Source organism: Chenopodium quinoa, unplaced genomic scaffold, assembly GCF_001683475.1.
Source record: "Chenopodium quinoa cultivar QQ74 unplaced genomic scaffold, ASM168347v1, whole genome shotgun sequence".
Lineage (NCBI taxonomy): Eukaryota > Viridiplantae > Streptophyta > Magnoliopsida > Caryophyllales > Amaranthaceae > Chenopodium > Chenopodium quinoa.
In genome coordinates, this window is record NW_018744041.1 from 711533 (window position 1) to 726241 (window position 14709).

Genomic DNA, 14709 nt, shown 5'->3' on the forward strand with positions numbered 1-14709 from the left:
GCTTAGCGTAAAATTTTCTTACGGATTTCAAGAGAGGCCTTCAACTTATTTTTTACTTATTTAAAAAAAAAAAGGTTTAGATTAGATTATCGTTTTATGTGCAATTTTTTATTGCAGAATATCATAAAAATTTCGTAATGAAATACATTACATATTAATGAAATACATATTATTACGAATGAAGATCCCACTTGATATATTTTTTCATTATGATTATCGTACATTTATCCTCGTGTCAAATCAGATAAAAATATCAAATCAAATGAGTTTAGATAGTAAAAATAAGGTGAACTAAACTGTAGACATTACAACACTAGTAAATCTAATGCAGAAATGGACAGGGTATAAAATGACCCAAATTTGAGAATTGAAATCACCCAAACAAACCGAAATGCAGAGGCTTACAAAGTCCTCAACAACCACCACCACACTTCTCCGACAACTCCCCTTCTCTCTCCTCCACCACTGCCGCCATCTTTCCACTTCCTCCGGCAACAAATCCGATGAATGGAACGACGCCTGGGAAACTGCGTGGCTACCCGACGATCTCGCCGGCAAGAATACTCGCGCACCATGGGAGTCCGACGTCAACTTCGGCCTTATTCCCGACGCTGCTGACCCTGAGACTAAGGCGTTTGTCGAAGACATGAATGAAAACTGGGAGAACCGCCGTATGAACAGAGAGAAAGCTAAACAAGAGGAGGAAATGAAGGTTAAGAAGAAGGAAGAAAATGGTGGGTTGTATAGTTTGGAGAATGTGCAGAAGGATTATAGGTTGAAGAAACAGAGGATTCATGCTGGGCTTTGGATGAAAGAGATTGAATTGATTGAAGAAGCTAAGTTGGGTGGTGGGTCTGCTGATGATATTGACAAGCTTCTTGATAGTTGTTCTGAGTGAGTTTTCTCTTTTCTCTATTTTTAGCTTTATTGTGTTTTCTCATTGATTGGGAAAATCAAGTTTTTTGGGGTTTTGGTGATCTGGGGTTTGTTGTTTGTTTATGAATTTTTATGCATACCAGGTGTTTGTTTTTATGCCTGAGAGAACGCCTGCTTGAAAGTTTAGTAGTTAACTCTTGAACTTATGAAATGGATCAATTGGGCATCAAGATTGTTTGCTGTGATAATTTGGGAACTCTAGCTTGATGCTAGTATGTGTATGTTTGATTATTGGGTGTTTTTTTTGCTGCTGGTTGTGTGGGATGTGTTACTCTGACTCTTCTTGAAGTACTCATGTTGGATCCTCGATACTTTGACATGGGAATGGACACTTCCACAGTTCTTCTTAGACTCTAGGACATGTACTTATGTCAATACAAGTACTCTTAGTATAGATATAATTGCTCATTTAATGCCTTTTTAGCTCTACAATTGGGTTTTTGTAGTTAAAAGGCTTACACCATACGATGTTTACCCTGGTAATTGGTTAAAGGGTCCATTGACAGCTTAAATTTTGGACAAGATAATGGATTAATGGGAGTTTTAGATTGAAGGCGAGTATTGAGGTCTTAGACAAAAATACAAAAATATATGTATGTTGCATTTTAATCTTAATTTAGGTTTAAGTAAGGAGATATTCTAGCTTCTGTAATTCATCATAAAGAAGAAAATTTCATGTTGTGCTTTATACTTCAATTTAGTCTATTCTAGATAGCATGTTCTATTATGTGAATCTTCTACTTATTATACTATAACCTTGTACACTGCCTTTCCCCAGCATAAGTAAAGGAAATATTTTAGAACCTGAATGTACTGAAACTGCTGCTGTTGTAGGATATTTGACTCTGCTAGCAATAATCTGAATGACCCAAAAGTTCCCAGTACTTCTGAGTTTAAAAATAAGCCTGATGGTTGGGAATCAACGTCCAAATCTGAAGATGGCAATGTATGGGAGATGTCACGGAGAGAAGAAGACATCCTTTTGCAAGAATTTGAGCGTCGGATGGCATTTTGCAAATTTCAGGTGCGCATATACATTTAGCAATGCATTAATTTATGATATTATTCAATAGCCAAAACTGTTCTCATTGTGTTCCTTAAGTGTATGGATTACCTTCTTTTAGGAATAGAAACAGTTGATTATGAGAGATATCAATCTGTACCAATGGTGCAGGTTATGTGATGACCTTTTTTTTTTGTGTGTGTGTGTGGGGGGGGGGGGGGGGGGGGGGGGGGGGGGGGTTATGCCCTGTATCCCTGTTGACCCCTTCGTATGTAGGCCTATAGTCATAAGGACATGTGAGTTTAGTGTATGTACTTCCTTCCTTGCAATTTTATGGGTTTATTGGTAGCATCTCTGAAGGAAACCTGACATAATATAAGTGGGAAAGTGAAATTTTCTATGTGTACTAGGTGTATAAGTCTCATGGTCCATACTCCAGCTACTTATGACTTTATAAGTGAGTTCAGATGCAATGACTTTTATGCAGCTCAATCAATTACATGTCTAATGCCAATGATATAAACTTGCTTAATCACTTTGCTCATAAAATTTGATGGATGAAGGTGCTATCAAGCCTAAAAAGGTGTGAAAGATAGTTGAAAGATGTACGTTTTCACTTTATTGTCTCATTTTACAAGAAGCATCTCCGATTGAACAAGGTTCCGTAATAATACATGCTTAACTTTATAAACTTAGGTTAAGTGAATTTTATATTCATATTGATTCAGCCCTCTCTCCAAATTTCTGTTCTTCATACTTTGCATGATTGTATATTATGCCTTAAGATTTATGGTTTCTGTTTGTATTAATATTTGCAGATAGCAAGTTTTATAAAGACACACATATTCAGCAGGAGAAGACCAATTGATGGGTGGAGATACATGATTGAGGTGATTGGACCTAATGCCAGAAAAGGTAAGGGAAGTGTATCAAGGTTACCAGGCCTTGCAGATCCTGCAACTCAGCCCTTCACAGAGGATAGAGCACCAAGAACTGGTGGCCGTCTCTCCCGTAAGCCCAGATAGTGCCCCTCCAATCTTCATGAAGTGGGAGGTTGCATTGATGACTACAGGTCTGATGTTCAAATTTAAAAGGATCATATGGATTTTTAGATTCAATTCTTGCGAGTACTAATAGGATCATGCCTTATAGCTATGAAAGCTCAGCATCTTCTTCTGTAGTGTCTGCTGGTAGTCCTGAAATTGGGCTTTGTCATTCAGTCAAATGAAACTCTCAAGTGATCTTCTGTGCTGGTTGATTTCCACAATGGATGCTTTCTTGCTTTCCCTGGCTATTTTATTGGCATGAACTAAGAATTTGTACTGTTTGATCAGGTTACTTGAAGGTTCTATTTTGCTGTATTTATGTTTACTGTGTATAATCTAGACACGGAAACTGTATTAGTGTAGTGGCATTTACAGAGCAATAAAATCATAGGTGGTTTTATTATCTTCATTTAGCAATATACCGCAATTCACAGGATAAGAATTAGCCCTGGTCTTTGAATGATGATGCTTCTGTTGATTAACCTGGCCTTAGAAAATGGGAATGATTATGAGATCATGGATTCATGGAATGGGAGATCCCTTAGAAGAAAAGGTATCAATGAGATGTTTTGGTGCCAGTCAAGCACTCATTGAATGTAAATTGCGCTTGGTGGTAAATCCTAAAAATGCCTAAAGTTTCATTGCAGAAAATAATAGCTTCATTAAAGTGTCCAAGTGACGTTAAATTTGGAAGTTAAATTTAATATCTTTCCAAGTATTTTTATTTGGACACACCTTCTAGTTTTATTACTTGACTTGTGAAAAGTGTATTAATTTCTTGTATAATCTAAATATTAAAAGCATTTTGAAGCGACTTTTTCTTTCTAAATTGGACATAAACAATTGACTAGAATGCTCGAATTGCTTTATACATAAGGTTTCAAGACTTATTAGGCAAAAATGGTTTGATATTCTAGTAAGACTCTGTTTTCTTCACCTTATTTTTACTAATTTGAAATTATTTTGTCAAAATTAATTATTTTTACTAAAGTGAAATTGAAAAATGATCGTTTAAGGGAAATGAGACACTTTAAAAAAAACGAGGGAATAAAACCTATTTGTACTAATTCTCTATTATACTTGTTTGTTAAAGTTTTTTATTTGTAAGGTGAAGAAAACGGGACCCTAAGGGTGGTCTGTTCACATTTACTGAATTGAACTGATTGGAGCTGAAATGAATATTTTATGAGAGAAGAATAGTTGAACTGAACTGATTGGAGCTGAACTGAACTGAACTGAAATTAAGCTGAAGTGAACGGGCCCTAAGTCTATTTTTAGAATATGAAATTTTTATGTATACACAATTAGGCCTTATTTGATATTTAGCTGTTAGCTTATTTATATACTTCCTAGTTGATTGTATTAAGTGGCATGGTTTGACTAGTTGGTTGTAAATAGTTGATTGTGTAAAAGTGCTAAGTAAATACTAATAGCTGTTTATTATTAGTTATTTCATTGCACTTAATACCCAAAAAGCTAATTATTCAATAAGCTAATTTTAAAAGCTCTCATACTTATAAAGAGCTTTTCTAAAAGAGTTTTATTAGTCCAAAAAGCTCTCTTACTAAGCTACTAGTATATATTATTACCAAACATACAAATTAACTTTTTAAAATGTCAAATTTCCAATAGTGCTCAATAAGCCAAAAGCTTTGAGAAACACTTATTTTATTTTAAGATGAAGAAAACAAGACCTCGACTAGACAAAATGACTCCGCATAAACCGCTATTCGATCAAACTCGATTTGTAACCTACCACAAATGAAACCCGCTTGATTATATGGTACTCGTAATTAGAGTTGTCAATTCAGGTAAACGGGTCAGGTTTGGGTCGGGTAAGAGTGGGACGGGTCAACTCGGGTCGGGTCAATTCAGATTAATTCATTACCTATGTGGATCAGGTTTGGGTTGGGTCATGCTTGAGTCGGAATCACGTCGGGTCATATTTCTTTTCGGGTTTGGCTCGGGTTTAGGTCAGGTTAATTACAGGTCGGGTTACATTCGGGTCGGGTGATCAATAATTTACGGGTTTTCACGGGTTAGGGTAATTCTCGGGTTCGAGTCGGGTTTGGTTCAAGTCAATAATTTGCGGGTTAGAATCAGGTCAGGTCATTCTCGGGTTCGAGTCGGGTTCGGTTCAAGTCAATAATTTGCGGGTTAGAATCAGGTCGGATCATTCTCGGGTTTGAGTCGAGTTCGGTTCAAGTCAATAATTTGCGGATTATAACCAGGTCGGGCCATTTTCAAGTCAGGTCATTCTCGGTTCAAGTCGGGTTTGGTTCAAGTCAATAATTTGCGGGTTGGGTCATTTCCAAGTCGAGTCATTCTCGGATTCAAGTCAGGTTATGTTCAAGTCAATAATTTGCAGGTTATAATCAGGTCATATTCAAGTTCAACTAACTATAAATAGATAATTATCATTTTTATCAAGCTAATTATTTCCTTTGACTATAATATATATGGCAATATATTAGGGAACTATAGTCTATAATTTAGGAAGATAATTATCTCATTTGACCATATAACAAATATATACTATATTTAACTCTTAAATTTGAGGATGATGCTCCTTTCTTTTGCTGGCCTAGACCGACTTGGTGTCCAAGGACAAAATTCTTTGATCAACAATAATAAGGCGGGATAAATCGCATTTAAGGTGATTTGAAATCGGGTCAAGAACAATTTGAGTTGAATATAGGTCGGGTCAATAACAAATCGTGTTAATTTCAAGTCGGGTTAGTAAAAAATCGAGATGAATTTTTGGATTGGGTAAGTAATAGGTATGGTAAACTTCGGATCGGGTCAATAACAAGTCGGGTTGAATTTTGGTCAGGTCAAAAACAAGTCGGGTTGATTTCGGGTAGGTTTGTAACATGTTGGGTTAAATACGGGTCGGGTTGAATTCAAGTCAGGTTAGTAACAAGTCGGGTTAAATTTGGGTTTTGACGGGTTAAAACGGGTTTTGGTCAATTTCGGTTCAAGTCAGGTTTGGTGAAAATTAATTAAATTAGCCGTTGTAAACCGGTAAATCGGTGCAAGTTGTAAACCGGTTAAATTGGCTGTTTAAAAGCAAATGGGATGGTTCCAAACACCCAATTGGACTCCCGGAGGGTATTAGGGACCATGGTAAACATTTGGGCAATTTGTATTTCCGGCTAAAAAAAGTCAAAAAATTCCAAAATTGAAGGTTTCAGGGCCCGGTGTCGAAAAGTCTTGAAATTATATGGGATACATTTCGAGGTCATATAATGCCGTTTGGAACCATATATGATCATTATTTGTTTTCATAAATGTTCGTGGTAGGCTTGAATTAATGAAATTGATGCAATTTTGTAAATCGGTAAATTGGTCGTTTAAAGGCAAATTGGATGGTTCCACCCACCCAATTGGACTCCCGGAGAGTATTAGGAACCATGGTAAACATTTCGGCAATTTTTATATCCGAGCTAAAAAAAAGTCAAAATTTTTCAAAATTGAAGACTAAAATCCACGCTTTTTGAGAAATTTTGGTGGTTTCGGGGCTTGGTATCGAAAAGTCTTTAAATTATACGGAATACATCTCGGGGTCATATAACGTCGTTTGGAACCATAAATGATCATTATTTGTTGTCATAAATGTTCGTGGTAGGCTTGAATTCATGAAATCAATGCAATTTTGTAAATAGGTAAATTGGTCGTTTAAAGGCAAATTGGATGGTTCCACCCACCCAATTGGACTCCCGGAGAGTATTAGGGACCATGGTAAACATTTCGGCAAATTTTATTTCCGGTCGAAAAAAAGTCTAAAAATTTCAAAATTGAAGGCTAATTTATCCACGCTTTTTGAGAAATTTTGGAGGTTTCGGGGCCCGGTGTAGGAAAGTATTAAAATTTTAGGAGATACATCTCGGGGTCATATAATGCCGTTTGGAACCATATATGATCATTATATGTTGTCATAAATGTTCGTAGTAGGCTTGAGTTAATGAAATTCGTGGAAGTTGTAAACCGGTAATTAAATTGGCCGTTTAAAGACAAATTGGATGGTTCCACCAACCCAACTGGACTCGTGGAGGTTATTAGGGACCATGGTAAATATTTCGGCAATTTTTATTTCCGGGCGAAAAAAAAACCTAAAAATTCCAAAATTGAAGACTAATATCCACGCTTTTTGAAAAATTTTGGTGGTTTCGGGGCCCGGTGTCGAAAAGTGTTGAAATTCTACGGAATAAATCTTGGGGTCATATAATGTCTTTTGGAACCATATATGATCATTATTTGTTGTCATAAGTGTTCGTGGTAGGCTTGAATTCATGAAATCGGTGTAAGTTGTAAACCGGTAAATTGGTCGTTTAAAGACAAATTGGATGGTTCCACCCACCCAATTGGAATCCCGGAGATTATTAGGGACCATGGTAAATGTTTCGGCAATTTTTATTTTCGGGCGTAAAAAACTCAAAAAATTTCAAAATGGAAGGCTAATATCTACACTTTTTGAGAAATTTTGGAGGTTTCGGGGCCCGATGTAGGAAATTATTAGAACTAGCCTTCTGACTCGTGCAATGCACGGGATGTTTATAAGGGGTACAATAGTAACTTTTGTTTTATAATATGTTTTAATTGAAAAATGAATAGTTTATAAAGGAGAAGAATGGGTGATAATTGAATGTAATTGTAGAGATATTAAGTTGGGGGAAAATGAATCAAATAATATTCATATATGTTTTTTTTTTTTTTTTTTTGTGAAGGGAACATTCATACATGTATTGAATTATAGCTAATTCTTTTTTAAAAATAATAAGAAAGGGGATTAATTAATGAAGGGAGGTGACATGTGGCATTGGTGAAAAATAAATTTTAATTACATGTGGCATGATGGGGATGATGGTTTGTGTTTTTAAATACTAAATATAGATATAGATTTTAGGGATACATCTCGGGGTCATTTAATGTCGTTTGGAACCATATATGATCATTATATGTTGTCATAAATGTTCGTAGTAGGCTCGAGTTAATGAAATTCGTGCAAGTTGAAAACTTGTAATTAAATTGGTCGTTTAAAGGCAAATTGGATGGTTCCACCAACCCAACTGTACTCACGGAGGGTATTAGGGACCATGGTAAACATTTCGGCAATTTTTATTTCTGGGCGAAAAATAAAACCAAAAAATTCCAAAATTGAACACTAATGTCCGCGCTTTTTGAGAAATTTAGGTGGTTTCAGGGCCCGGTGTCGAAAAGTCTTGAAATTCTACGGAATACATCTCGAAGTCATATAATGTCGTTTGGAATCATATATGATCATTATTTATTGTCATAAATGTTTGTGGTAGGCTTGAATTCATGAAATCGGTGTAAGTTGTAAACCAGTAAATTGGTCGTTTAAAGGCAAATTGGATGGTTCCACCCACCCAATTGGACTCCCGGAGAATATTAGGGACCATGGTAAACATTTCGGCAATTTTTATTTCCGGGCGAAAAAAGTCAAAAAAATTCAAAATTGAAGGCTAATTTCCACGCTTTTTGAGATATTTTGGAGGTTTCGGGGCCCGGTGTAGGAAAGTATTAAAATTTTAGGGGATACCTCGGGGTCATATAATGCTGTTTGTAACCATATATGATCATTATATGTTGTCATAAATGTTCGTAGTAGGCTTGAGTTAATGAAATCCGTGCAAGCCGTAAACCGGCAATTAATTTGGCCGTTTAAAGGCAAATTGGATTGTTCCACCAACCCAACTGGACTCCCGGAGGGTATTAGGGACTATGGTAAACATTTCGGCAATTTTTATTTCCGGCGAAAAAAAACCAAAAAATTCCAAAATTGAAGACTAGTATCCATGTTTTTTGAGAAGTTTTGGTGGTTTCAGGGCCCGGTGTCGCAAAGTCTTGAAATTCTACGGAATACATCTCGGAGTCATATAATGTTGTTTGGAACCATATATGATCATTATTTGTTGTCATAAATGTTCGTGGGTAGGCTTGAATTCATGAAATCGATGTAAGTTGTAAACCGGTAAATTGGTCGTTAAAGGCATATTGGATTGTTCTACCCACCCAATTGGACTCCCTAAGGGTATTTGAAACCATGGTAAACATTTCGACAATTTTATATTCGGGCGAAAAAAAAAGTCATAAAATTCCAAAATTGAAGGCTAAAGTCCACGCTTAATGAGAAATTTCGAATGTTTCGGGGTGCAGTGTCGAAAAACATTGAGATTTTAGGGGATACATCTCGGGTTCATATAATGTTGTTTGGATCCATATATAATCATTATATGTAATCATAAATGTTCGTGATAAGCTTGAGTTAATGAAATCGGTGTAAGTTGTAAACCGGTAAATTGATCGTAAAGGTAAATTGGATGGTTCCGCCCAGCCAATTTGACTCCCAGAAGGTATTAGGGACCATGGTAAATATTTCGACAATTTTTATTTCCGGGTGAAAAAAAGTCATAAAATTCCAAAATTGAAGGCTAATATCCACGCTTTTTTGAGAAATTTTGGAGGTTTTGGGTAGAGCTGTCAATTCGGGTAACAGGGTCGGGTTTGGGTCAGTAAGTAGATTGGGTCAACTCGGGTCGGGTCAATTCGGATGAATTCCATATCATATGCGGGTCGGGTTTGGGTTAGGTCATGCTTTAGTCGGGTCATACTTCTTATCGGGTTTGGGTCAGGTTTAGGTCGGGTTATATTCGGGTCGAGTGAACAATAGGTCGGGTTTTCACGGGTTAGGGTAATTCTCGAGTTCGAGTCGGGTTCGATTCAAGTCAATAAATTGCGGGTTAGAATCAGGTCGGGTCATTCTCGGGTTTGAGTCGGGTTTGGTTCAAGTCAATAATTTGCGGGTTATAATCACGTCGGGTCATTTTCAAATCGGGTCATTCTCGGGTTCAAGTCGGGTTCGGTTCAAGTCAATAATTTGCGGGTTATAATCAGGTTGGGTCATTTTCAAGTCGGGTCATTCTCGAATTCAAGTTGGGTTATGTTCAAGTCAATAAGTTGAAGGTTACAATCACGTCGGGTCATTTCCAAGTTAGGTCATATTCGGGTTCAACTAACTATAAATAGATAATTATTATTTTTATCAAGCTAATTATTTCCATTGACTATAATATACATGGAAATATATTAGGAAACTATAGTCTATAATTTAGGAAGATAATTATCTCCTTTGACCATACAACACCCCTTTGACCATACAACAAATATATACTATATTTAACACTTAAATTTGAGGATGATGCTCCTTTCTTTTGCTGGCCTGGACCGACTTGGTCTCCCTAGACAAAATGCTTTGATCAACAATACTAAGGTGGTCTAAATTGCATTTAAGGTGATTTGAAATCGAGTCAAGAACAATTTGGGTTGAATTTAGGACGGGTTAATAACAAGTCGTGTTGATTTCGAGTCGGGTTAGTAGCAGATCAGGTTGAATTTTTGGGTCGGGTTAGTAATAGGTCTAGTAAAATTCGGGTCGGGTCAATGACAAGTCGGGTTGAATTTGGGTCAGGGCAATAACAAGTCGGGTTGATTTCAAGTCGGACTTGTAACAGGTTAAATTCGGGTCGGGTTAGGAACGGGTCAGATTGAATTCAGGACAGGTTAGTAAAAAGTCGGGTTAAATTTTTGATGGGTTTGGGTCAATTTCGGTTCAAGTCGGGTTCGATTCAGGTTAATAATTTACGGGTTACATTCGGGTCGGGTCATCTTCAGGTCAGTTCATGTTCGGTTCGGGTCTCACATACTCGAGTCAACTCGAGTCTAGGGTTGGTTTCAGGTCGGATCATGTCGGGTTTGGGTTATCTTTTTTTCGGGTTCAGATGGGTCGGTTAATTATCGAGTTTAAGTCGGTATTTTGGGTCGGGTCAACTTTTGACAGCTCTACTCGGTATTGGTAACAAAGTTGATTTCATAGGTTTGGGCTGACCCTAAAAGTCGAAGAAGGATATCAGATATTCACAAAACAAGAACAACCCCTAATAATCCAACAACAGCCCATCATAAACCATTAAACCCTTCTCTCCTTCTCACTTCCGCCGCAGCTTCAGCGCAAACCCAACACCTCGCCGTCGGTGAGCTACCATGGTGCACGTCGTCTACTATCGCAACTGTAATTTCTCCTCCATTTTCCTTTTTTCCGATCTTTGTTTTTTTGTTTTTATTTTTTTTCCCATTTTGTTTTAACTACTTTCATTTTTATCTGTGTATTGTCTCCGTTTTACTCTAGAAATCATCTGGGGTTTTTAGATTAATTGATGAAAAACCCTTTTAGAGTTCGTGAGTTTGTAATTTTAATCGATTCTTTTTGCTAAAGTTAGCGCATTTTGCTTGATATTTACATGTAGGGTTTATCAATGTTAGTTAGGGTGATGGTTTGTCTATGTATACGAAATGTTGCATTTTGGTAGCTTTGAATTATTGTTAGGTTAAAAAAATTAGTGGGGTTTGTTAAATTTTAAATCTTTGTAAATTGTTTGAGATTTTTTGGGCAAAATTAGTATACATGATTGAATTTGTAGTGATGGTTTTGTGAACTGGGGTGATATGTAGATGGAAAGACATTTAAGAAGCCTCGTCGTCCTTATGAGAAGGAACGATTGGATGCTGAATTGAAGCTTGTAGGAGAGTATGGGCTTCGAAACAAGAGGGAGCTCTGGAGGGTTCAATATGTTTTGAGCCGTATCCGTAATGCCGCAAGGCATCTTCTTACCCTAGATGAGAAGAACCCTCGTCGTATCTTTGAGGGAGAAGCTCTTCTGAGGAGGATGAATAGGTACGGGCTTTTGGATGAAGGACAGAACAAGCTTGATTACGTGTTGGCTCTGACCGTTGAGAACTTCTTGGAGAGGCGTCTTCAGACCCTTGTCTTCAAGTCTGGTATGGCCAAGTCTATTCACCATGCTAGGGTGCTCATCAGGCAAAGGCATATTAGGTATTTTATTAAACCCTTCTTTACATTTTTATTGCAATTGAGGTTTGCCTGCTGCATTGCGATACTTGATGTTTTGAATATTTGATATTCTGAAGATGTTAAGTGTGCATTTCTCTCTGTTTTCATTTAGTAATATGAGATGCTCATTATTGCTATGTATTGCTCATATACAAGTTTCATGAGTAATGATTTTGTCACAGGAATGAGAATGGTGAGCCTTCTGTTGATGTAGTAGTGTTGGAAACGTATGATATTGCTTAAACAAGTCTATGGTTTTGTAGAGTTACATGATTTTATCCATTCATCGTGAGATTTATGGCATCTGATTGAGTTAGTTAATGGTGATGTAATTTTGAACCTTTTCAAGTTGTATGAAGATGTTATCACTGTCTAAAGTGGTCTGTATTGATCGAATGAGCTTTTGGTCTTTAGTCTTTTGGCTGGGTGTGGTGAATCTGTTAACTTCCATGGGGAGTAATGTGGCCAAATGGCTGATGTTATGCTTGTCAAATATATTACTTGTGAAAAGAAACTGGTTCTAAGGAGAAATGATATAAAAAAAAACCATGATTTCAATTTTATGTGATTACAATGTTGATTGCGTGCACTAATGGTTGTGCACTGGGATTGATGAGCCAGCTGTGCTGCCATAATTTGCTGTTGAGGATTTGTGTTTTATATTGTGGGTTTTCTTTTTTAAGTTTTGTGATTGAGAAATCAGAATTGAGGTCTTCTTTTAGAATTGGTTCAATAAATATCCTAGATTTTGCTATTTCACTTTCAAATATCCTGAATTTCTCTCTTGGATTAGTTATAAACACATCAAAACTTTCTGGTTACCCATTTGTAATCTTGAATTTTTATCGTGCAATTTTGTTTATTTTAATCATATTGGCTACATACTTTCTCAACATAGCTGGCTATGTCTCAATTCTATTGTACTGGATTTCCATCACAAGGACTTCTTTTCATTATCAAATAGTTGTTACATAGTTTTTTTTTTCTTTCTGAATTCGGTGTTTTCTGTACCTGTTCTTGTGTGAAACAGTCTACTTCTAGGAGGTCAAACAAGTTGTCTGTTTAGAACTATCTTTGCCTGAGCTTCTCAGCTCAATGTGAGCCAGGCCTCTAAGAACCTTTAATGTGGGTCTTAACCATGCATGTTGATGCCTCATTTGTTTTCAAGACGTTATCAATAGAGGCTTTAGATTGTACATAGCTCTCATGCAGTTAGTTTTTCACCTTGATTGATAGAAGGTAAGGAAGGGAAGGGAAATAAAGGGATGGGTATCTTTTCATTTGGATAACAAATGAGGAAGGGAAGTGGAGGGGAGAGAAATGAAGGGATTACATTGTAAGAAATTGCTCGCCAATAATGGAGAGATTTGGAAGGAAACCTTATCATTCTCCCCCTCCCCTCCCCTTCTTTTCCTTTCCCTTTTTTTTTTTTATCCAAAAACACTCTGAATGTCATATATAGTCTGTCATTTGAGAAATGTGATAGTCTGTTACTTGATAAAGTTATCTGATCTGCTTGTGATATTTTGATGTCAGGGTTGGGAGACAAGTGGTGAATGTTCCCTCTTTCATGGTGAGGGTCGACTCTCAGAAGCACATTGACTTTTCTCTCACTAGCCCCTTCGGAGGAGGCCGCCCAGGTAGAGTGAAGCGAAAGAACCAGAAGGCAGCAGCAAAGAAGGCAGCTGGTGGTGATGGTGACGAGGAAGATGAAGAGTGAGCTATATACCCAGACCTTGGTAGTTTGTAGGCTTAAGATCCTTTGTTAGCACCTCTATTGAATATTGAAATATGGCACTATTTCCCCCAAGAGATCCTTCAATTTTTATGTTTCAGTTTATTGGCCTTGTTCCTTCACAATTTAGAAAGTTTTGAGTTCTTTTTGTTGTGGTTTAACTATTCAAATATGACAATATGTTCATCGTGTTCTTATGTAGGGGTGAAAGTTCGGTTTTCGGTTTGGTTTTTTGCCCAAACCGAAACCAAACCACCAAATTTCGGTTTCTTGATTTTGCAAACCACACCGCACCACTTTAGCTTTGAAACCAAACCAAACCAAACCACCTAAATTTCGGTTTTCCTAAAAAAAACCAAACCGCACCGAATTTTCCTCTCAAGCATCCTAAACATCACATTTTGCAAAAAAACCGAACCAAACCACACCAATTAAAATTGAACCAAACCAAACCATACAAACATCCCACCTAAAACCCACCTACCACCCACCCTAACCTACCAAAAACCACCGAAACTACCACCACTAACCACCCACAACAATGCCCACTAACCACCACTAACCACCCATAGAAACTATCACCACTACCACCCACAACAACCACCAAAAACCACCTTATCACCACCCCTAACCCAGATTCGCACCCACCACAACCCACCTTATTTCACCACCCTTCATCCTTTCCACCCAAACACTAACCCTAGATCGACCAACAACTACCTATCACCACCGCAATTCAATCTACACGGCTACGCCACCATAAAAATAAAGTAGGAAAAAAAATTCAAATCAAATTATAATTAAGAAAAAGAGGACATACCTCACATTCCACCGAAAAACCTCGAATTTGGGTTTTAAAGGTCAAGTTCGACCATAAAAACACTAGATCTAGTGTTTTCATGGATGAATTTGACATGAAAAACCTTAGCTACTCAGTTGATGGCTTAATAACGTTGTAAATAAACTTGTTCGTTGTGGGCTGGTGGGGAAAAGAGGTGAACAAAGTGATGGAGAAGAGATCAAAGAGGAGAAAGAAAGGACGGAGTTGAGAAGAGGA

General features: G+C 37.2%; 2 protein-coding genes across 2 annotated transcripts; both read left to right on the plus strand.

Moving 5' to 3' along the window:
- The first annotated feature begins 302 nt into the window (after nt 1-302).
- Nucleotides 303-3394, plus strand: LOC110690410. The gene is made up of 3 exons (XM_021867234.1): nt 303-894; nt 1771-1960; nt 2758-3394. Exons 1-3 carry the CDS (start codon nt 392-394, stop codon nt 2962-2964), a joined length of 900 nt encoding a protein of 299 aa, XP_021722926.1. The 5' UTR covers nt 303-391; the 3' UTR covers nt 2965-3394.
- Nucleotides 3395-10915: 7521 nt separating this feature from the next.
- LOC110690411 (40S ribosomal protein S9-2) lies at nt 10916-13813 on the plus strand. The gene is made up of 3 exons (XM_021867235.1): nt 10916-11077; nt 11518-11899; nt 13454-13813. The coding sequence occupies exons 1-3, from the start codon at nt 11050-11052 to the stop codon at nt 13635-13637; spliced, it is 594 nt and encodes a 197-aa protein (XP_021722927.1). The 5' UTR covers nt 10916-11049; the 3' UTR covers nt 13638-13813.
- The last annotated feature ends 896 nt before the right edge of the window (nt 13814-14709 follow it).

What these genes read in the sequence shown, in the direction of transcription:
- LOC110690410 (XM_021867234.1), top strand. Translation starts at nt 392, where the DNA reads ATGCAGAGGCTTACAAAGTCCTCAACAACCACCACCACACTTCTCCGA. An exon ending in CTTCTTGATAGTTGTTCTGA is followed by an intron (nt 895 to 1,770) that starts GTGAGTTTTCTC and finishes CTGCTGTTGTAG; the next exon opens with GATATTTGACTCTGCTAGCA. An exon ending in TGGCATTTTGCAAATTTCAG is followed by an intron (nt 1,961 to 2,757) that starts GTGCGCATATAC and finishes TAATATTTGCAG; the next exon opens with ATAGCAAGTTTTATAAAGAC.
- LOC110690411 (XM_021867235.1), top strand. Translation starts at nt 11,050, where the DNA reads ATGGTGCACGTCGTCTACTATCGCAACT. An exon ending in CGTCGTCTACTATCGCAACT is followed by an intron (nt 11,078 to 11,517) that starts GTAATTTCTCCT and finishes GGTGATATGTAG; the next exon opens with ATGGAAAGACATTTAAGAAG. An exon ending in ATCAGGCAAAGGCATATTAG is followed by an intron (nt 11,900 to 13,453) that starts GTATTTTATTAA and finishes TTTTGATGTCAG; the next exon opens with GGTTGGGAGACAAGTGGTGA.